General features: G+C 43.4%; 1 protein-coding gene across 2 annotated transcripts in view; it reads right to left on the bottom strand.

Annotated features, from left to right (window-relative positions):
* Nucleotides 1-8,575: 8,575 nt before the first annotated feature.
* ubald1a (UBA-like domain containing 1a) overlaps nucleotides 8,576-22,619 on the bottom strand; it is a 400,799-nt gene continuing 386,755 nt past the window's right edge. Inside the window, exons 2-4 of one of the 2 annotated variants that reach the window (XM_049015156.1) lie at nucleotides 19,596-19,774; nucleotides 19,055-19,114; nucleotides 8,576-8,873 (exon numbers count right to left, since the gene is read on the bottom strand). In XM_049015156.1, coding sequence (XP_048871113.1) covers nucleotides 8,607-8,873; nucleotides 19,055-19,114; nucleotides 19,596-19,703 — 435 coding nt within the window. In that variant the 5' untranslated portion in view covers nucleotides 19,704-19,774 and the 3' untranslated portion in view covers nucleotides 8,576-8,606. Of the gene's footprint in view, nucleotides 8,874-19,054; nucleotides 19,115-19,595; nucleotides 19,860-22,619 lie in introns of those variants that run through there. The other variant, XM_049015155.1, reaches the window with a different exon arrangement.

Raw genomic sequence — 22,619 nt, 5'->3', positions numbered from 1 at the left:
ATATAAATACATAAAACGATACATTTCCAAAGTGATTAAATTACAGTAATGCATGATTAAATCATTTGCTTTTCTTATGTCAACTGCATTGATTCATTGTTAATAAAATGTTGAATTTTGAAGAAAAAAGAAAACATCAGGCATTGTTATTCATCAAGTATTTCTTTGAATTTACTATGCAATTTCTTAATGTACTGCTTCATTAATTCAGGTGAAGGCATCCCTTCACAGTTTTATGGTTAGGGTTAACCCCTCGCAGATCTCTTTAGGTGAGTGGTTCTAAACCTTTTTGCACTGCGACCCAATCTTTACCATCTCAACTCAGTCGGCAACCTAGATAAAGTTTAGGTTTAAATTAACGCTAGATCCAAGCATGCAGTGCGCTCTGAAATTTACGCCAATGAATGCCTATCGCACAACCCTGATTGGATGTGCCAATGAATTTTAAATTAAGCGTCTGTGGTTTGGTTTCTTGGATTGGTTTAGCGTTCGCTAGTTTTGCGCTAAGCGATTGCAGACCTAAGATCCATTTATATAAGTTCTATGACTCGGCTGGTAGATCTGATCGTGGATCAGCATAGGAGCTTGCTCATTTTTAAATGCTTTTCCAACTCTGTCTCGTGACTCTTTCTGAACTTAGCGTGCCCCGAATTTTGGGTTGAGAATCGCTGCTTTTGGTGCTTCCATTCATTAACCTTTATAATAGCTCGTAGAACCCTTCGTCTGTTTATAGATTTTAAGGCAGTAGTGACGGTCTCTAGCATTATAACAGTCTGATTACATTTTAAACCATTTGATAAATCATTTCAATCTTCGGCCATGTAGTTAAATAAAAATTGTGTCCACCTTTAAAGTTACAGCAAATTTTCCTTTGGTGTCCTACAACTTATCACCTATTTTACCTTTTAAACCGTACATTCAAATCTTTGCTGTAATCATTTTAGATTTTTCTAACAGAATTTCCGTTTATATTACCTGTGCTCACAGAGAAATGTAGCTTTAATAAAGATTATTTTTTAAAATTACCTTTTTATATTTAAAACACTAGCTCTTACTCTGCCCAATACATGCCAGAGTGGTAGGGCAGTGTATTGAGATCTTTCTGCTGGATAGGCATTCATTCATAGTCTGTCGTTGCTTCATAAATTCACCAATAGATGTCACTCTAAGATAAAGTACTGCTGTACTTTGCCTTACAGTCTAGCAGCTCTAGCTTGCCTCAGCTCCTGGGGCTGACGTCACAGCCACACCTACAGGTCTCATGAGGTCTCTGTGCAGACTCACGAAGCTACGAATGGATGTCAATGCGCGTCTGTGGGATGTAACTCTGTAACACAGCGGCGCGTTTAATGAAGGCTGGACTGCAAGAAACACAGATAAGACCTGGTCACTCTGACTGCTGGCCTTTGATTAGCCCCCAGTGACTGTGGATCTCATACTTTAAATCTACCTAATGCTTAGTTCAGGACTAATGAGACCTTGTCCTTTTAAAGGATTAAATTCTTTGAATGCAATCAAAAAACAAAAAAATGCCAAAAGTCTTGTATTCTGCTTGGTTAATTATGGTTAAGGTTAGGGCTGGGTGGGGGTTAAGGGTGTCATAGTTATAAAGAGTTAGGGGTTATGCTCATAGAAATGAATGGAGAGTCCACACAAATATTTAGATACCTAATCTGTGTGTGTGTGTGTGTGTGTGCGTATGTGTGTGCAGGCGTACGCCCTGTAATGGACTGGCATCCAGTCTACGGTGTATCTCAGCCTTCTACACTGTGCTGCCTTGGTATGGTTCTATACGCCCATGGATCCCACCCCTCCCAACCCTGACCAGGATGTGCGGGTAGGAGGCGGATGAAAAGATTGTGAAAATTGAATCGCCTTGTTCCCAAGAGGAATGGCCTTGTTACCCTCACTGGAGGCTCTTCGCTTTATCTGGAGCGTTTCACATCCAGCAGCAGACGGCAGATACAAGCAGGCGTTACTGGCTGAGAAAAAACTAGAGAGAAAACGATAATAAAAGGCTGTTATTGAGTTAGAGGGCATTACTGCTGTTTGTTGTGAGCGATAATTTATAGCTATTTATGTCCTGTGCCTTTGTTCCTGAACAATCAGATTCACAGCACATTTACATTTATTTATTTAGCAGATGCTTTTGACTGAAGTGAAATATCAGCCGGGATAAGAGACCGGGGTCAGACGGTGTCCCAGAGGACTTGGGGGGGTAGTGGCTTTGCTCGAGGGCCCAGTGCTGAAACCACTCTGCAAGCCATTGAATTTCAACCGGCAACATTCTGATCGTTGAGTCCAAGCCCACAGGGCCACACACTGTGCTGAACCACCATAAACAAAACTGATAACTGCATGGCTATCTGGTATCTCTGTAAATCAATGATATGCATATAAAATATTAGCTTTCTCTCTTTATAGGACAGGGGTGTCACTCCAGTCCTGGGGGGCCGGAGCCCTGTGCTGCTTAGTTCTCTCCCTGTTCCACCAGAAATGATTCAGCTCAAGAGCTGTGTGGTAATTAGGACAAGGAGCTGAATCAGGTGTGTTAAATGAGGGGAAACCAAAAATGTGCAGGGCCCCCCAGGACTGGGGTTTGACACCCCTGCTATAGAGGATGAAGTCCTCGGTAAACGTTGCCCGAGACAGTGTAGCTCCCATTCACTGCATTCATCTGAGCAAATTCCATTGCGTATGGCCACAATGTGCTCTTCTGTCTCCGCCTTTTCTGAATGAAAACATTGACAGCCACTTCCTGCTTGCGGCGAACAGCTGGAGCCTCGCTGTGAGTAACGAGGAGGGAATGAAAACGCCGACACATGAGAAGATCCCAGCTGGCCACGAAACGCTGCTCTGTGGCGCCGTCGCCTTGAAAGTTACCCAGGGCTGCTCCCTCTGTGCCCCCCATCCCACCCACTACCACATCTCAGTACCCAGGCGTGACCACCCCATGTGACCATCGGCTCCGGGATGTGTAAAGTGTAAAAACTACACAGCGCGCAGCTGGACTCCGTCAACAGACAGGCATAGGAGAATTAGGACATAAAGTCAGAGGTTCTTAGAAAAAACACACTTTGAAATTTAAATATTTCCCGCTGAAGTTTAAGATTTCGTAAGCTTAATATTGGATTAATATACATGTGCAAATAGGCAAATTTACTCACCAGATTATGTCTTCATAATTATGGGGATGTCAAGAAAATAAAAGGCTAAAATAAATGCCAATAGACACTCTGATGTAGAGTAATATCCCACATACAGTGACAGACGCCTGGCTGAGTGTCACAGCCTCCTCACTCACACCTGTCAACAGATAACCAGTGTTATCAGTGCTTTTACACAAATCCATAAACAGCAACTAAATTCAGACACTAAATTCTCATTTATTACATTTACTATTGCCTGAGGAACATTAGCCTACACAGAGATCATTTACACAGAGCCAGCAGCTGAAACATGCTCTTCAGAAGTGACAGCTGAGGCATTAGATACATCAAAGTTCCATTATTACCAAATATCCTGGCCTCTTCTTACCAACGGCACATTCTTACATCAACACCCAAATATGTCACTGGTCCTGGCATAAGCACACATGGAAGAGGGAGTCAGCACAGAGAACAAAGCCAGCCTTTTGGAAGGTGGGGGGGGACATATTAATGCAGTGGGAAACCTCCAGAGGACACTGACCCCCCTACCTTCTCACCCTGGACTCAGAGCACATGTTTCACAGGACCAATCAGCAGCCGCGTTACTGAAATCACTGTCACTCACCCTGCAGCTGGATAGCAGAGGAGCTGCAAATGTACTCAGTGCAGCTGTGAAGGCGGCGAGGGTATAAGGTGCAGTGAGGGTTGCTGGGAAGTGCCACCACAAAATGCAATGTCAAGGTATCTTCTTGCTGGCATGTTTGTGTTTACTGCCTTCAGACCTTTCATTCCAAATGGAGTACTGCCTGTGTAACGCAGAATGCTGATGAACGATAATCTGAAAATGCCCCTCCTCCACCATCCTCTCCTCTCCTCTACTCTCCCCCCCGCTGCAGCACTCGCGCCCCCCATCTCTTACCACCTCCCTCTGTCCTCTTTATGCATAATCTGCAATTTTACCTGCACTTGCTTCACTTTGGGTGAAGTCCTCTCTTCACAGAGCTCCTCACGCAATGGCGAGGCATTAACTATGCATGACCTTTAGCTCACGGTGAAGCCGACGCCCCACAGCCCTGACACATTAGCTGCTGAGCGCACAGGACGCCAGAGCATGTCAGAGCGACACGCTGCCCACGATTGGCCTTGGATTGATGAATACTTATGGCTTTGTGCATTTTCCTGTGTTTTTAAGGCAGCCATCGTAGGCTTGGCCGCCACTCACTGTGTACCTGTGACCTCACAAACCTTATACAACAGCGGGTTGGCCGGGGATCTGCTGATGCTTATTGTAATGTCTTTCCTTCCCCGTCGACAGCTCCGCATACACCTTCAGGCACATCTCCATGCCTCCCTGCTTCCCAGTCTGAGCCCTTGAGGAGCTACAGCTTCTCCATGTTTCCATGGGCTGATTTGTGCAGAAGACCTCATTTCCAAGGCTGCCACCCAGCCGGGGCCTATGGGGAAACAACACCTAAGAACAGCCCATCTGCATTCCCATTAGGACAAGACTGTGTCGAGATCTGGCTCTGGCTGTTTTGCTACAGCACAGAACGATGTGATTATGACATCTGTCATGTTATTTATGTAGCGGCCTAATCGAGTGCGATAAACATAGCTTATGCAGCCAGATATTTACAAAGATGATTTAGGTCAAGTTTTCTCGCTCACGTGAAAAACGTTGCCGTCGGCCCATTTTTGCACTGTTGGTACTGTACATTTGTCTTGTTTTATTAATATGCAGACTCCAGTCAGTTCATATAAATATTTAATAGACAGTAGTTCATACCTCATATTGATGACTTGCACAGCAAGATTCGTCAGTGGGGTTTACCTGGTCGGTAGGGCGGCTGCTCTACCGACCAGATTTACATATTTAATGGTGGCGACGCCCATGGCGTAACTAAGGTAACAGGCTTGTTACTACGTATAGTACAGGCATCATCCAGGATATTCCTGGACGGGAGGAGCGGGAGGGGCACGCACCACTGACACACCTTCCGATGTAGCGGGAGGAACACGCACCACTGACACACCCTCCGGTGTAGCGGGAGCGACACGCACCACTGACACACCTTCCGATGTAGCGGGAGGGACACGCACCACTGACACACCCTCCGGTGTAGCGGGAGGGACACGCACCACTGACACACCCTCCGGTGTAGCGGGAGGGACACGCACCACTGACACACCCTCCGGTGTAGCGGGAGGGACACGCACCACTGACACACCTTCCGGTGTAGCGGGAGGGACACGCACCACTGACAAACCCTCCGGTGCAGCGGGAGGGACACGCACCACTGACACACCTTCCGATGCAGCGGGAGGGACAGGCACCACTGACACACCCTCCGACGTAGCGGGGGAGACACGGCACCACTGACTGTAGGGTGGAGTTTCTAGTAGAAATGATTCCCTGTTTGTATGCTGTGACCCTAACAGAAGGTCAAGGGAATGAGATATGGTTGTGAGGCAACTACACGATCGTCCGACCTATCATGTAGACTGAAATAATGCAGCTTAAGTACCGTTTGCAGGGACAGTGGGACATCGCCAGACTGAGGGTTTTAGCTTACAGCCGACTCTTGCTGAGGTCAGTCTCCTCACGTGGCTCGTGAAATAGAACTACAAAAATAACATGAGTCACAAGTGTATTTCGTGCAAAGCTGGGACCAGTAAGGTATCCGTAATACAAAATTGACAGCAGCAAAGTGTTAAGCCAATGCTGTCATTGTAGTTTTGTATTACAGTGATTCAATTACAGGTGCAGAACATATATGGCAGACTGTGAAACGTGGCATGTCGAGAGAAGAGACTAGAGAAAATCTTCTCTTTGGGTCTCTCTACAGCAAACCTTACCATCAATTTTGGCCGTAACATTGAGCAATACCTCAAATGGCTCCATGAAACTGAATCAATTTGTCAGTTATTATAGCTTTAACCTTTGGAAGCTCCAAAAACGGTAGCTGTGCTTTGTGGCACAGAGAGATAAATCAGGTCTGAGTCACTGTGCAGCTGCTTTTCAGAGCATCTATGTCTACGGTTTGCTGCCCCAGCCAGGTAAAATGCTTATTCTCAATTTGTAGTGAAGTACTTCGAAGCAGTGCTTCACTGCAGAAATGAGAAAGATGGTGGAACACTGAAGAAAAGCCTCTGCACATTTAAAATCTGGTGTTCCCATTAAAGATAATAATTAAAAAACTGCTCCCAAATCTTTTAAATATGTGTTTAGGCTTATGTGGGTAGGTTAGGGTTAGTAGTAGTCAGTAGTCAGTGTGTATGTCAGTGTGAGGCTGTGGCTGCACAGCTGTCTTCCCTCATGACATCAGCTCCTGGGCAGCTGGGGAAAGGGAGGGGTGGGTCTTACGGCTCAGTGGCAAGATGGCAAAGATTTGCAAAATCTGTGACACGCTACATCTCCTTTAAATTAAACTCTTAGTAACTCCTTCACATGAGGCCATTAAAAAGAAATAGAAAGTCATATATGCAAGTAATGGTCATTGTTTAAACTGCATTTAACAAAAGGCATTTTGATATAATAATAAGCGAAAAAGGTGAAGAAACATTCTCTGGTGGGAGGTGAGAGTTTTGAAAAGGGGAACCGGGTGACCAGGTTCGATGTCCTGCTTAATGATTGATTAATGCTCATGCTCTTGATGGGTAATACTGGCGTTTTCTAGTAACTTGGCAGGATCTCCATTCTTATAAATATGTTTCACTGTCTCTGGCCTCCCAGCACTTTCCTCAGCCTGACTGCTGTCAATCAATCCATGCTGAAATGCATAATGCAATGTATGCTATCTGTCCTGTTCCTACCCTACTTTGCTCTCCATAAAAATGATATTTTCCCCAAAATAAAGTTTGTTTCCTGTTCAGTCCCATATCTTGTGGTTCTATCTGCTGTCCTGGCTATTCTTGCAAAATGTCATCCTCTTCCCAGGCTGTCTAGACAGGTGTGGGTTGATTTGTTTACTGTAATGTTTGTAAGATGAGGGCACTTCTGCTAATTTACAGAATGACAACGGGCACAGGATTTGGACATAAAATATTTATTTAAAAACACAAATATGATAAGTTAATTATCAGGTAGTCCACAAATATTGTGGGAATGGTATCAATACAGTCAGAGGGAGAAGAAACATACATGGAAAAATCTTTCAGGAACAGATGATCCTACAATATTTTGATTAGAAAATTCTTTTAAAATTTTAAAATGAACAAAATCAGATCAAAAGGACAGTAATATTAATCCTCATTTGAATTGTTCACTCTGTCTTCTCTTCAGAGAAAAATGACATAACACTTGTTTTAATAACAGGACAGTAAAAAAATGTGATGAATCCTAGTCTGAATTTGCATATCTCTGCTCGCCATCTCCCTGTAAAATATCTTCCCTCATTTCAAGAGCATATAGTCAAAATTTAAGTGTAATACTCTTAAAAAGTTAATTGGAAAACAAGAGAAACTGATGTATATTTGCATGTGTGTTTACTTAAAACAGACGGTAAACATTTAAACATATCATGCAAAAAAGTAAAGTCTGCTCAAAACTTTAATAGTAGTCTGATTTTGTAGCTTTTTAAAATTGATTTTTTTTTTCCCCAGGGGAAATATGTAAATGCCCCCAATGTAAAATAAACCATGATTTAGAATAACTCTGCAGAAAGACTTTATTTCTCAAGTCCATGTTCATAAATTCATTGCGATGTTTCTATTGAATAAAATAAATCAGATGTAATTATTTAAACCCAGTTTCATCAAAGTTGTAATTAACAGCTGAGATCCCTAATTGGCTAATAAAGTCAGGTGACTGCTGAGGTAAGCAGTGTCCCATCTGCCCCTGGGGTGGAAAATGTGTCCGGGTTGGTTCATTGAGTGGTATGTATGCAGGTGTGTGAAAAGGCAACACACCATACATGCATTAAGGATGAAGAGTGAGTGGGAAAAGAAACATAATCATCAGCGAAGGACATCCACACTCCTCACGCGGCGCAGACACTGGCAGTGGAGGCCTGAGGTTCGGCACAGATACCAGATCCGGAGGGAGATGAGAGTTTTGGTAAAAGCGTGTGGCCAATCAAGCCCACAGACATATTTAACAAACAATATGAAGAAGCGATCCAGGGCTGAGATGTAACATGAGTCTTTTGTAATTCCATTTGAGGGATCAAATGGAACCTAACAAAACCTCCCATGGCATTTGTGATAAAGTTAATAATGTGCGCGTCTTTTCTTTACCTTTTATTAGCTGTGTGTTGGTTGTTCCCCTTAACAGTCCGCGTTGCTCACTCGTCTTGATTTCGGAGCCCATACCCACCTTCCAAGATTCTCCACCAGTAAAAGTGAACAGAAAATCCACCAGCCACTTACCCCCCTCCCCAACCCTCCCACTGTCCAGCCCCCCCCCTGCCCCCCCCCCCCCCCCCCCAGTATAGTGAGAGACCCACAGCGTCCAGGCCCTCATCTCTCCGCTTCCATGACAACGCTGGCCTTCTGTTCAGCAGAGGCTTGCTGAGTGACTGCGGCGGGCCAGCCAGGAGGGGGCGCCTGAGAGGCCGCCTGTCCCTGTGTCCACAGTCCCTGTTGCACGGTCCCTGGCGGAGGGGAGGTGGCCACGGAGCTGCTGCTGCCGCCGTTGAAGCTTTCGGAGGCTTTCAGGCGTGAGAACATGGTCAGAGCGTCGGGGAAGTTGGGGGGCGTGGCGGGCGTGTTGGCCGGAGTGCACATCTGAAGTGAGACGAGAGAGGGCAGAGGCACGTCACGCATACAAGCGGGGCACGATGGGGGGCTTCGCTAGCATCCCTGACGGACTGTCAATCCTATTTCCCTTTGCCACAGAGGTGTTTCCTGCTTGAAGGTTAGTGCTATTAGTAACAGTTACTAGCTGTTTGTACAGGAATCTCCATGTTGTTGTTTTTCTGTTCACCTCTTAGAAGGAGGGAGAGGAATGGAAACAGTCCCCCCCAATAATCCCCAAAGACCATGCCGACATTCCTGCCCCCAGCCTGGAGTTCCTCCTGTTTATTTAGAGTCATCCACTCAATGGCTCTGTTTCCTGTATCCGAGCTCAAGCCTGGCATCACCCTGTCCCTGCTCTGGTGCCCGCTCCCTTCCGCACGATGACCTTGCCTGACCCGACCCTGCATTGTTCTCCCTGCGAATGCCTCAGCAGACAATATCTCTCCCCCCATCAAGGACGACTGCCTCCCCCTTTGTGACACCTGCTCCACCAACAACCCTCCGGAGCAGAAAAACACGGTCACAGTGGACACCATCCACGTGGGTCAGGGCAAGGACACGTTGTGACCGGCACCGGGGCACAGCAGCTACCGAGAGACACAGCAAACGCCTGTTTAGACGATGATGTGGGCCGTGCCGTAACCGGAAGGCGTGCACAGCAACTGCAGGGTTCACGTGCTATTCTTGGCAAGTCCCAATTTGCTTAACATAAAAATCTGTTAAATGACACAGAATTATGTTTGCTTTAAGCCCAGTTCCACTCATCGTTTTCCAGTACAGGAATGATACTGGGCCAAGCCCAGCCCAGGTATTGGATATCCTGGACAGGAACCAGTCCATCACAGGGCCACAGGACCCACACACTAGGGTTGTAACGGTACACGGTATATTATCAAACCGTTTGGTACGCCCCCAATGGATCAATATGCACATGTGAACCACGGTAATTACGGTATCCCTGTCATTTTGCTTTGTCTACTGGCACAAATAATAGACCAGAGTTTTTTTTTCGAGGACTAGAATTTGAATGTCATTATACAACAGCAGATGTTGTAAATGATCCACCTCCTGGCTAAAGGTAGCCACATAATTTGTGATCGTCATTTTAGCAATACGACACTGTATGAGCGGTGATCCCACCCACTGGCGACAACTGGCTGACATAATGTGACTCTGTGGGCTTGGTCAGCAGTCGGCATGCTTTTACCACATCGCACTTATCTTTAAATGGTGAAATTAATTTGTGTATTTATGTTACTTGTATATGTAAATGTCGTATCTCTATAATGTTTGGTGGTGTGTGCGTTTCATTAGCGTGTAACTGCGAGTGTCATGTAAACTGTTGGTTTCCTTATCAGTGTCACTGCTATTATTAAACTGATATTGACTGTTAATAAAAAGAGTATTTCATTTTAAAAGAGCCATCATGTTCTTTATTAAAATACTTTTTTTTTACCCCATTTATGTGGGTCTGCTGCACCAATAACATTCCACACTGTCTTGGGTTGTGCAGTTTGAAATTTTCATTATCTATCTATCTATAATTACTATGCTGTCATTGCATGTTTTTGCTTTTTAACTTCCTATAGGTTCGTTATAAAGAAAAATTATTTTACTTGACAAGATAAATTTGGTATTCCAAAAGTTTTCTAAAAATTTAAGCAATATTGCCTGTACAGGTATTGTACATAGTACAGTGTATACATTGATCATTTAAAATAGTACTGACTAAACACCTACAGGTTATCAAAGTTACCATATAGAGCCACTTTGTCTGCGTGTCCGTGGACTGTGACAGGAGACTGGAGAACCGAAACAGAACTGGGATTCGAACCCCCAGCCTTGGAGGTACGAGATTGCAGAACTGCCACTGAGTCCCTGTAATCAAAATTCTGGGGTCTTAATGCTAATTTATTACCATATTGAGTCAGATTAAGCAAGTCCTTTAACACGATGAATATAAAAGACTAAACGACAAGCATGGCCTCCCGAGCACCTGGGTCAGGAAGCATCTGGCCTTTCGGAGCAGACAAACCCTCTTATCAGAACTACATGAGTGCACATGCTGCTCTGGGCATCATCCTAGCTGCTCATCATCACAGGGGGTCCTACTGCGGGCACAAGTGCCACTAAACCTGGCATGGGACACAAAGAAGGAGCATGAAGGTGCCCGCATCGGTGGCCCGGCCGGTCCGTGACGGAAAGAGGCGTGTGCCCTGAAACCCGGGGGAGTCTCTGCCAAATGCTCAATAAGTCAAGAGGAAGGGATGAATCTGTCGGCCTGCATTGCCTTAGCTTAGCATTACTGCAGATTCTCTCTCCTAGAATATGAAAATAAATAAATAAATAAATAAATACAGCCACTGAGCAATTCTGCCCACCCAGATAAGCTACACTGTTAGATTGTCTTACGCTGAATCCACATCTGGCGAGCTCACACAGATCTGCAGCCCCGTCTTTGCTGGAACAACCTTGACTGGGACTTATCGATCAGCAATAAGAGAATCCGGAACGGAGCCCATTATAAATGTACAGCCGGTTATGGAAGCCAGTACACTGCACCAAGCAGGGTGCCCAAGTAACGGAGAGCATTTGGGAGCGACATCCAAGCCGAGTGTAACACGCCCCATGAAAAAGCTGGCTAAGCCCCACTGAGGGGGGGGGGGGGGGGGCAGGGGTTTTGCAGGGAAGGGGGGATGCAGAAAGCCCAGTGCTGCTCTGCTATTAAGGCAACTAAATCCATGCATGCCAGAAACAGTCGCTGCGGAAATGCTATCTGTCGGCCGGGACAGAAAGTGAGCACCCTCTGCCTTTGGACCACGTCAGTCCATGCTGACATTCTGTTCAATTTTATGTCATCAAAAGAACAAGAAAAAACAAACAGGCATCCCAAAGAAGTCCTGCTGTACCACAGCCAGACGAGCTAAAACCCAGCTTGGCTTGTGTTCTTCAAAGAATTCACGATGAAACTGTACACACTGTACAAACTGCAAATTAACTGAAACATGCAGTGATTTTTTTACAATCTGATTTTCAGTCTCATTCCAGAAAGCCAACAATATGCCTCAATTAGTCACGTTTTCAGTGGATTGGGGTTAATTTACTTACTTGCAACTGCAATTTTGCACTTATATACTGAGAATCATTTTATCACTTAATTTGTTTACTATTATTATTATTACTACTTTTATTCAGATTTTTTTTTTATTTTATTTGTTCTATTTCTTTAATGTCTGGTTCTATGTCTGTGCAACACTGCTCTACGTGCCTCGAATTGCCCCTCGGGGACAAATTTGATTTGATGTAGGAAATTTCATCATTGTTACAATTCCCGACGGGTCAGGCGTCGTTCAGCATAATCTAACCTGTGCCACATGTCAAAAGCAGGGAGTAGAAAATCGAGGCCTGGAATTTAAACCCCATAAAGAATCTGTGGCCAATCTTCAAGCCAATCTTCTACCTTCGTGGAGTGGAAGGTACCACAAAAGATAAGCTTATTCAAGCATAATTCAAGTACAGTACTGGGACCCCAAGATCATGAAAGACTTAAAATTGCAGGACGCTATGTCAAATCACATCCAAAAAACAGAGGAGGCCATATTATATATTGAAATGTCAATATGTTGAATTTGGTTCAATGAATTTACACGAGAGTGTATTTCGTGTGGTACATGCAGCATTCTTGGAAATGGCTCGTTTATGTGTGATTTACACAGACAGATTACCAATTATTAATTATGATTTTTGGAAAAGAAATTGAACACTTGAGTGTGAGGTTATCCTTGTCCCCCACATCCTTCTTGGTCACATGGCTTTCAGACAGAGTGTATTCTCGCCATTATTTGACTCTGGGCCTGTAACATCTTGTATTTGTCACTTCCCAAGGCAGCATAAATCATGAGGAGAAGCTACTGCTCTGGCTTCTCAGAGGCAGCAGGTTAACGACAGACTATTACACTGAAGGTTCCTGGGATGGTCCCCTCAAAGGAACTAGCAACAACAAAGAATACGTAACTCCAGTTAATCCAGTGAAAGAGCAAACTGGATGAGAGGCCTCCACTGTGGGCCCAGCTAATCCACAGGCCTCCCCATCCCTCCTGGCTCCCTGGGAGTGCTGGTGAGCACAGCAGAGGCTCTGAACCCTCCGTTTACAACTTTCCCCATCCCTCCGTGCCATCTGGGATTAGTTCCGGGCCTCTGCTGTGGGTTTAGGTGCAGAAATCAGCTGGCACTCGGCCCAATAAGTGATTCACTGTTGATAAGATCTGAACATCCGCTGTCAAATTCTCAAATGCCAACTAGGAACACATATCTTTACTGTGGAATAAGCACCAAATAAAAAAATGTAACAATAAAATCAGAAAATAGGTTTCTATCAAATCTCAATGAATGTACAAAGAATGCTTCATTATTCCACATACTAATGTGTGTTGCTACGGAGCTCTAAAAGCTAACAGCTTTATAAACGCAGTAGCACTCAGGTTACCGCTGATGCTTCAGACTCGCACCCTCACCCCAGCTCAGGGGGGGTGCAGTTCACCTCATTGCAAGGAGTTTTCCTCCCACGGTCCAAAAACATGACTGTCTATGGGCGCCACTCTGACCAGGATAAACAGTTTGGGGATGGACAGTTGGAAGTTATTAAAGCAATTCGTGGCGTCAGATTGATATTGCAAGTTAAAGTACATGGCAAATAAACACAGGACCTTCCCCCACCGAGCCAGGTCTGTACAGCCATTTCTACTCTATTACCTAAGTGTGATAAACAGGCAGCGTGAAACAGGAATTTCCTCTAATAAAAAACAAATCCAGCATCAACCAGCACCTTAATTGTGGGAGGATTATCATAGAGAGGGCAGACTGATCATTAACCCACCTCAGGCTGACTGTTGACACGGCAGTGATGTTTTCCCATCAATAAGCGTGGTGATAAAATCCTCCACGTGTGCTCATTAGGAAAGGGAGAGGACTGGAGGAAAAATATCAGATAAAGAACAGCCACATTTTCCTAAAAAGGGGGTTTATCTGCATGGGCGGTCCAGGCTGACCCATAGCGATTGACTATGAATCAAGAAGTTTGCATGCATTGTGTGGTTTATGGGAACGAGCCCTAAGCCCCCATTAGACTGTATAGGTGAACGAGCCCTAAGCCCCCATTAGACTGTATAGGTGAACAAGCCCAAAGCCCCCATTAGACTGTATAGGTGAACGAGCCCAAAGCCCCCATTAGACTGTATAGGTGAACGAGCCCTAAGCCCCCATTAGACTGTATAGGTGAACGAGCCCTAAGCCCCCATTAGACTGTATAGGGGTAAAAATCCATACTCTTGCCTCAGTTGAGGTCTGAGGTGGACTAAGAGTCCCACCGCTGACACATATCCAAGAGTTATGCGGGAGAAAGATGAGTGCTGATATTTATTTCCCTGAGAAGGTCATGGTTTAGCTTAGCTATTTATCTCCCCCTTTGCCACACTCTCACACTCACAAAACACCTGAAGAGAGACAGCTGTGCGGCTGGAAAACATGTATGAACCAGCAGCAGCAAACGGTCAGCTCACATCTGCTCCTCACCCTCCTCTGCTCAGCCCTGGGAACATTTCTTCCCGGAAACCAAGCTTGACAGTGGAACCATGGCCAGACCTCAGCAGTGGGGCTACCATTCAGATGGGACTATGTAGCCCTGAGCAGATGCCACTTAAAACACACATAGAGGATCCATAAGTCCGTCTGGCACTCAACCACTCCACAATCAAGAAAAAGCTATAACATCTCGTTATAACATCCAAGGAAATATCATAAAGAAAAAAACAATCGCAGTTCCATCTAAGGAACAAGCAACTGACCATGTAGAAACACAACCCAGGAGACAGAAAAACACCGTTTCATAACTCACAGGACACCAAGGGCACGGTGACCTTGGCGAAAGTAACAACACGGCTTCTATGGAAACTTGACCTGACTTTGTAAAACTTCACCCCTCCCCATAGCAATTAGCCCACACTCCAAAGTCATGCTCTCAGGTCTGGAACTGAAAACACTGTTAAACTTTGACTCTCCTTATCAGCATATTTCATTATTACTTCTGTTTTGCTCTCCAAAACACCTGGAGTCTTGTGCATTAGGGTTCCGGGTGCCTTTCCAAAATGAGAAACTCCTTTCATTAACAGAAGAAGACTCTCGTGCTTCCTTAAATATTTATTGTTGTTATTGTTAATTATTGTTTATTGTCAGTTGTTGTTCTATATCAGATTTTTGAGACAACTAAATGGATGCTCTTCTCCGCAAAACTGTTCATTCTGACTTTTTCTAGCCCCTTTGTGTCCAATACTAAGGACACACCCCAGAATGTACACTGAGTCAGTAGGAAGCAGACTGGAGGAAAGGCTGGGGAACAGGTCTCACAGAAAGTCCCCCACACTTCTCCATTTTAAAAGTGACAGTTATGGCCTAGTGAAGCGCCCCTCAGAAGGTTCTGGAGGAAGCCCACGCACGTTGGTACCAAAAGTCACAAACCGATAATTCCGCCTTTACCAGGATGACATGACACAATAACAACCCCATGAATGTTAACCCAGCTGAGAACCCAACACGGTGCACAGAAGCTCTACATTTTTTCCCCAAACACTGAACACAGCTCACAATTAGCACCTCACTAGATGACAAACTGTCTAAAAATCATACGTAACACCATTTTGATAGATAGCTTACTGTACACTCAATACACTACAACTGCTCTCCAACAATATTAAATTCAATGAACTGAAGCAATATATATGGGGCGTTTTCACAGAACGGCAATTTAATGTCACACTGAAATATCAGTTTGATATTATTGCATTTCTTATATTACAAAACACCTCTTCACTGTTACAGATCAATACAGCAAAGCACTAGATGAGTGAGCATTGTGCTTATCTTAGTAAGCAAAATATAACAAGGTGTCTAGAGACTCAATGAACAGTAACACACAGAGAAACTTCAACACGCAGACCAGCACCGTATATAAACTGGGTCCTCTTTACTGACATTATGTAATACTGGGATTTTTTGGTATTTTCATGGAGGAAACAGCCTTAACCCAGAACGTGGTCAACAGCAATTGGTTTAAAAAATATATATATAAATAATGATAATAATAATGATAATAGTAGTAAATAATAATAGTAAATGTTCTCAGGCCTAAAGTCAAACTGCTATCCTTTTGCTAACTTTTTTTCTCCATTCGGCCTCAAGCTACAGAAAGTGACCGTTTTCTGGGTGTGCAAACTGAGGAAACATTTGTGTTTATACACGCCGGTTGTTCGATTCCTGGTGGCTGAAGGAAGGACAGTCATTGGAGAGGGGGGGTGTGAGGGGTGGAAAATACCGGTGACCAAAATACAAACACGGCAGGGCATTCTGAGCCGTTCAGGGTCAGCAGGTGGCGTGGTAATTAAAGTACTGAACTCTCGTCCACATTCAACTCCACCCCCTCAGAAAAATTTCACTTTAGAAAAACACATTCGTAAGCCATCCGGCTAAAGGGGTGAAAATAAAACTAAGCTTCACCAGCCCCTCGAGAGAGTGGTGTCTGTTTGGCAAACAGGCCATGTAAATATTGGACAGCCGGCCTATAGACCAAGAGCTCCGCCAAAGGCTGTACAGAGAGAAACCTCACTGCTGACCTACAGACAGCGTAACAGGCTGGCCACTTGCTTCACGGGAGGATAGCCACACTTTAAATCACGAGATATACCCACTTTCATTAAAATGCTTTCAGATATTCTTTCTCAAAAGGTACAGTGGCGGGAACCCTGCTTGGACTTGGGAATGGTCAGAGAGTAAAACAGTGACAGTGCGATTTCATGAAGAGCACACAGGGCAAGAGACACGCCTCAGTGCAATGGCAGCTCTACCCTGTCCCAAAGGACCTTGGGCATCACACTCCTAAGGAGAGGAGGTGCACCCAGAGAGCAAAGCTCTGCAGTCACCAAAGCTACATCACTGCTGTGGAGCTTGAGCCTAAGAGTGAGCTGGTCCACACCAGCGAGACCATGCACCCCTACCTACTCGACCGTTCTACCATGAACCAAAAGGTTTTCAGGAGAGTAACTCTATTAATGCTGACGTTAAGCTATAGCTTGGTTTCCTATCAAGTACTAGAGTGCTAAACTGAGACTGGGGGCCTGCCTGAAGTAATGCAGCATCACCGATTTACAAATATTTATGCTAAATTCCAGATTCCCAGGACACTCCCAAGTCGGCCCTAGCTGACACTATGCAGTTATAAAACTGGTCTTTTTCATTGCATGGCATAAGTATGAATACAAGTCTGTGTGAAAGTTTGCCACATCTGAAACCTCTGTTCATCTGATTACCAGTCAACTAACCAGAAACCCAGATAGCAAATGACTAAAAGAGTTTGACATGGAGGTAGACCAACGGCATTTTGGATTGCATGATGAGAAAGAAAGCAACAACATCACTCTGCATTTTAGTGTGCATAACATTCCTTTTTGCTTCTCCTGCAATCAAGGAGTATAATTTATGCACCCCTGTAGACGACTCAAGCACACCGGAACAGAACCTCAGAGCGTGCCTGTACACATCCCCCACCATCCAACATATCATCAGCCTGTTTAAAGTGAGATTTCATGAAGCCTAACCAGCCTCGAAGGTCAGGCCATGTTTTACTAAGCTGCAATTGGCTGGTTTCTACATAGCAGAACAGTTTCACCTTGTAACATTATTAAACCTTAAGGGGGGGGGGATCACAAATTATAAAAGCACTTTCTAAATCAAAATTCAAAATCAAAAATTATCACTAAATTGCCAAAGATTGTAACATCAGTTGCGACTGGGTTCATTTCCAAGGTAGAATTCAATTACAACAATTTCAGAAGTACTGCAGATTAATAGGCAGCCCCTTCATGAATATTAGCTTTCAGAAGTACTTCAGCGTTGAATTTCTTCTTAGATGATTAGTGCACTATGAATAGTGCACACGTTTCTCTATACAAGCAGCTTCGCTTGCATCATATATGTCTGCAAATATATGATATATGAAAACGTTTTTGTGTACAATTTGGCATAAATTAACTTTAAACAGGTTTCCTTAATTTAATTACGCTTAAGCTTTGCATTTTCACCAGCAAAATCCCAGGATTTTGCAAACCCAAAGAAAGAAAGAAAGCAGGCAAGTGAACCCACAGGAGTTTTCTACAAAGCTAAAATGCAACGTTTCTGGAAAGGAAAGAATATTCCATAGACATCCGTCTATCTTCCATAACCACTTATCCAGCATAATGGTGCGCTGAGTCCGGAGCCAGTCACAAGAAGCAGAAGGTACGTCAGTCCATTGCAGGGCACACTCTATTATATTGAATTTCTCTACAAATCACCCCGAATTCTTCGAGTGACCTGACCACTACATTTCTACGTAGATGTCACACACTGATCATTTTTGAAAAATATGGTTATATAAATATAGCTATGGTATAACCCAACCTGAAATGTATGGACATTTCAACAAAAGAGTGACACCTTAATAATCTGTCTAAGCTACACCATAACCACCGTTAACTAGCCAAGCAGACTGACAATAAATAATCATCGTAATGTAATCATCGACTGAAATATTTCTCATTGTCCATTGTCCGACTGTACAACCATATTCATTAATAAATAAAAGTAGAAAGCAGGCAGCAGAGTCTTTAAGCACAGGCGGTATGCATGCCCAGTATTTACTAATAACGATGCCCTGGGGTATAATGAAGGCAAATGTGAACAGAGAAAAGAAAAGGGGAGGGAAAACTGCAGCACAATGCTGGTCATGTTCCTGGAAACACCCGCCCCACGCTTGTGAGATACGCTTCCAGTGCCGCAATAAAAACACGGACAATGAGGCGGTGAGGGGATGGCGGCCGTGCTGCACTTGCTCCCGGCCGCCACGTCTCATTTCAGACGCTGCCGCGTGAAATTAAGCATTGTGGACATTTCACTGCATGCTAGAAATGTGAGACTGGGAGTTTTTAACGTGGCAAACTGTGTTTATTTGCGGCTGCCTCGCGTCTCCGCAACATGGCGGACAATGACACAATGGTGCTAGTAGTAATAGTGATAGTAGTAGTAGTAGTAGTAGTAATAGTATTAATAATAATAATAGTATTAATAACAATAATAATACTCACCATTTGATGGTGGTGGCTGTATGGGATATTTGTTTCTTGAAAAAAGGCACTAAGTGCAGTCTAAACAAAAAGAAAACAAATTACCTAGTTACAAAATATCACTATATTGTTCCTTTCCTTCAGTGCTTTGGATAATAAGGTCATTATTTAGATAACGCGCGCAAATCATTAAAATTATTTTCAAAACGTGCCGTCCACATCATTCTGTTAATTGTGTAGTCTTCCTTACTAACCAACAATCAAAACTGCACTCGTTTCTGTTCATTTCTCAGCAGGGATCTCCTCCTGAGTTAGAAGGAAACGCTTTATACTGTTTACAGTTAAGTACAGTCGTAAACGTTTATCCACGTTTAATTTTTTATTGTAATGCAACGATCAAATATCTAAAGAAAAACATATGTGTATAATAAGTATGGATGAATAAAATATCTTGCATAATTCATGACACAAACCAACAATCAACATGGCAATCCGATTTAAGTCATGAATACACTGTCACATCCACAATATACTAGCTTGCTAGCTAGCCGAGTGTCCTTACCTCGAACTGCCAATGTGCCGCTTGTAAAAGCTGCTTCGCCTGGTCCGCCGCACATCCCGCTGTCAGGACAAACTGGTTTATCATTACTTGGTGCTTCAGTTCGTCCATATTTGCCGGAGCGGATTTTCTAAGCGTGTATTTAGTGTTGAGCCTGGGGTTCAGTCTTTGTAGTTTTTTCCCCCTTTTTCCTGTGGTTCCTCTCTCAGTCATCCACCATTACAGCCGGCTGAGCAAACACAAATATTTACTGTATGAGCATTGCCAATGTACTGAACGGTACGGGATTGACAGGTCGGAGCAGCCAATGAAAAAGACGAACGGCCACCGGTGGGGGTGGGGACATACAAAAGAACCGCCTCTACTGAGGGTTCTGCTGAGAAACGGTTTGTTGTAGGTTGCCAAAGAAACATATCGTATATAACATCCGTTGAAAATGTGGACTTAGAAAGCTTCCTCTACTATTAATAAAGAATACTAATACATATTTATAACTGTGACCACATATATAGATAAGTACAAATATATAATATATCCTTATTTGAGCCACCTTCTTTGTTTTTGCTTGGCTTTGGACTACAAGTCCCGGCAGCACACGTTTTGTTTGTAAAATTCAGCAGGAGAAAAATTTGTGAATGACGGCCACTCCTGCCCAGTTTCCATGCGCTGTCACTAGCTTACCAAATAAGGTAAACAAATGTTTAAGCACCAATAAAATCGAGCCTGGGCGGCGCCGTCTTGTATGCCTGCGTGTGTCGTTGGAGAACGACTGTGTGAATAGGTCACATATTTACGCATTCAGGTTTAAAATGTCTGAGTATTCTTACCTAAGTAACGACACAGCTGTCTGGATGCTGTCTCAAACTACAACATACTTCTTTTTCTGTATATTATTTAATACTTGTAGATAATGGATATCCACACCACAAAATTCTGAAAAGTATGTGGTTTGTAAATTATACATTGGGTACGGCTTGAACGCTTATGGAATTGTTTTGGAATGAGACATCTTTACTATTATTATTATTATTATTATTATTATTGTTGTTGTTGTTATTTTATTTAAATATTTAAACAGCATTTATTGATTATTGATGTGACAGTTCCATATATGGAAATTCATATTTGACGTTATGGTTAAATTATAAATTAAAATCGTGTAATTAAAAAAAATATATATTTATTAAAATACACATTTACAATTCATTGCTTATAAGTTATAACTGACAACATATAAATATGTAATATGTGTTATCCAATATGTACATATGAAATCCTAAAAGGTACATTTCTTTTTATGGTACAGCTTGCTATTGTTATTTAGTTATTTGTTTGTTTGTTTTTACTACCTATCATTGTGTTCCATTTCGTTTTGTGTTTCAGTGAAGGGGTGTTACTCAGTTTTCCATTTTGGATGTCCATGCTAAACTGCATTACGTCGTGTCTCTGAGTCACTTGGGGATAAATTCCAACTCGATTCTGAAGAATGGGAAATTTTTACCAGATTAATTGTTAAACGAGGTCATACAAACTGTGCTCTGGACAGACTGGGGAGGTCATACATATCTTATTTCTGGTATGAGGTAATCTGGATCAGAACCCCCCAAATTCTGTTACTTAAATATGAGCAATCTGTCTATCCTTTTGTGTACCCAAAATATATTCACGACAGGCATGCATTAAATCTCTCTGTTGCAAGTAGTTCTGGTATTTATACTTCTGTTATGTGAACTTACTACTGCGTGTGCACCAGCTTGTGATAAAGTCACTGCTATGTTTTACTTGAGGCTGAATTCCATTAACGTTATCTTTCCCTCTGATTTGCATGTGATAAGAGATGAATAATATTTAACTGGAAATAAAACTGCTAAACTTCTATTTCTGCAGATTTGATGTTGTGAGTGTTCGATGAACAAATGGGCGATTGTTTCCACTTGAATGGTTGCAATGAAAGCACAGATTATGTTTGTATTTTGTTTAAACCGAAGGGCCCTGTTGAATGAATGTTCCAGGGTTAGAGTTAGTCATGTGGGATTCAAATGGCCTGCCCCGTGAGGCAGTAGTGCTACCCACTAAGACACCTCATTGTCATTGAGTATTTTTTTTTTTAATATTTGTAAATGCCAGATGGCTGGTTATTTCACGTGAACTGCTACTCAGCTAACATACAGTAATTGGATTCCAGAATTAAATAATCAAGGAGCTGCAACAGTTACATTTGCAGCATTTTCAGAGAGCGATCACAATGAAAAGATGTCCATGGGTGCTATGGAATTGCCAGTTGCCTGAAATATTAGCCATCTTATTTTCCTACCTCCTCTCCTGGTGGGGATTGCTGTAGATGCATGTTGAACAGGTCTGACCAAACCAGACTCCTCTTTCCATCACCACAGACTGTAAATCATACTGGGGGGTCCTTAAACATTTCCTTAGTCCTCTCCTAGACGTCCCCTCTGAAGCCCTCTCTTGCCAAACTGGTCTGTAGAGAGCGGCTGGATAAAACATGAGCCAATAAAAAGCGGAGATGAAAACTACCTAGAAAAACCACGATGAACAGTCAATAATAGGTTTACTGGGACCCAGCTGCCATGTGTACCATCATTAACCCATATATTTGCATGGGGCGGCTGAGGTTTGGGGGCCTCTGTTGGCCACAAACACTCACTACACTAGGGGGGCACCCCAAAATGACATTCTCAGTCCCTGCTAAGACGTACCTTTGGAGTTAGACGTGGGGCTGCTATTCACCAGTGAGCAGCCCGGTAACCCAGGCGGGCTCCTCCCAAAATGGGACGACCCATGAGTGTAAGGATTAACATTCCAGATAGACTGAAATGTTACTGACATTAAAAATTGATATTAATGGCTAGGTGACATACAAACGAATTAAAGCTATGGTACTTTCCCCGAATATTTATGTATAATTTTATTTATCTAGCAGATAGTTCTTATCCAAAGCAGCATACATTTTTTGAAAGAGAGCGGTGCTAAGGAAAAATTAAGGATCGAGGGCTTTTCTAAGGGCCT

The sequence above is a fragment of the Brienomyrus brachyistius genome, chromosome 5 (assembly GCF_023856365.1).
Source record: "Brienomyrus brachyistius isolate T26 chromosome 5, BBRACH_0.4, whole genome shotgun sequence".
NCBI lineage: Eukaryota > Metazoa > Chordata > Actinopteri > Osteoglossiformes > Mormyridae > Brienomyrus > Brienomyrus brachyistius.
Note: the sequence above shows the minus strand (reverse complement) of the source record. Positions and strands in the feature narration are given on the sequence as shown.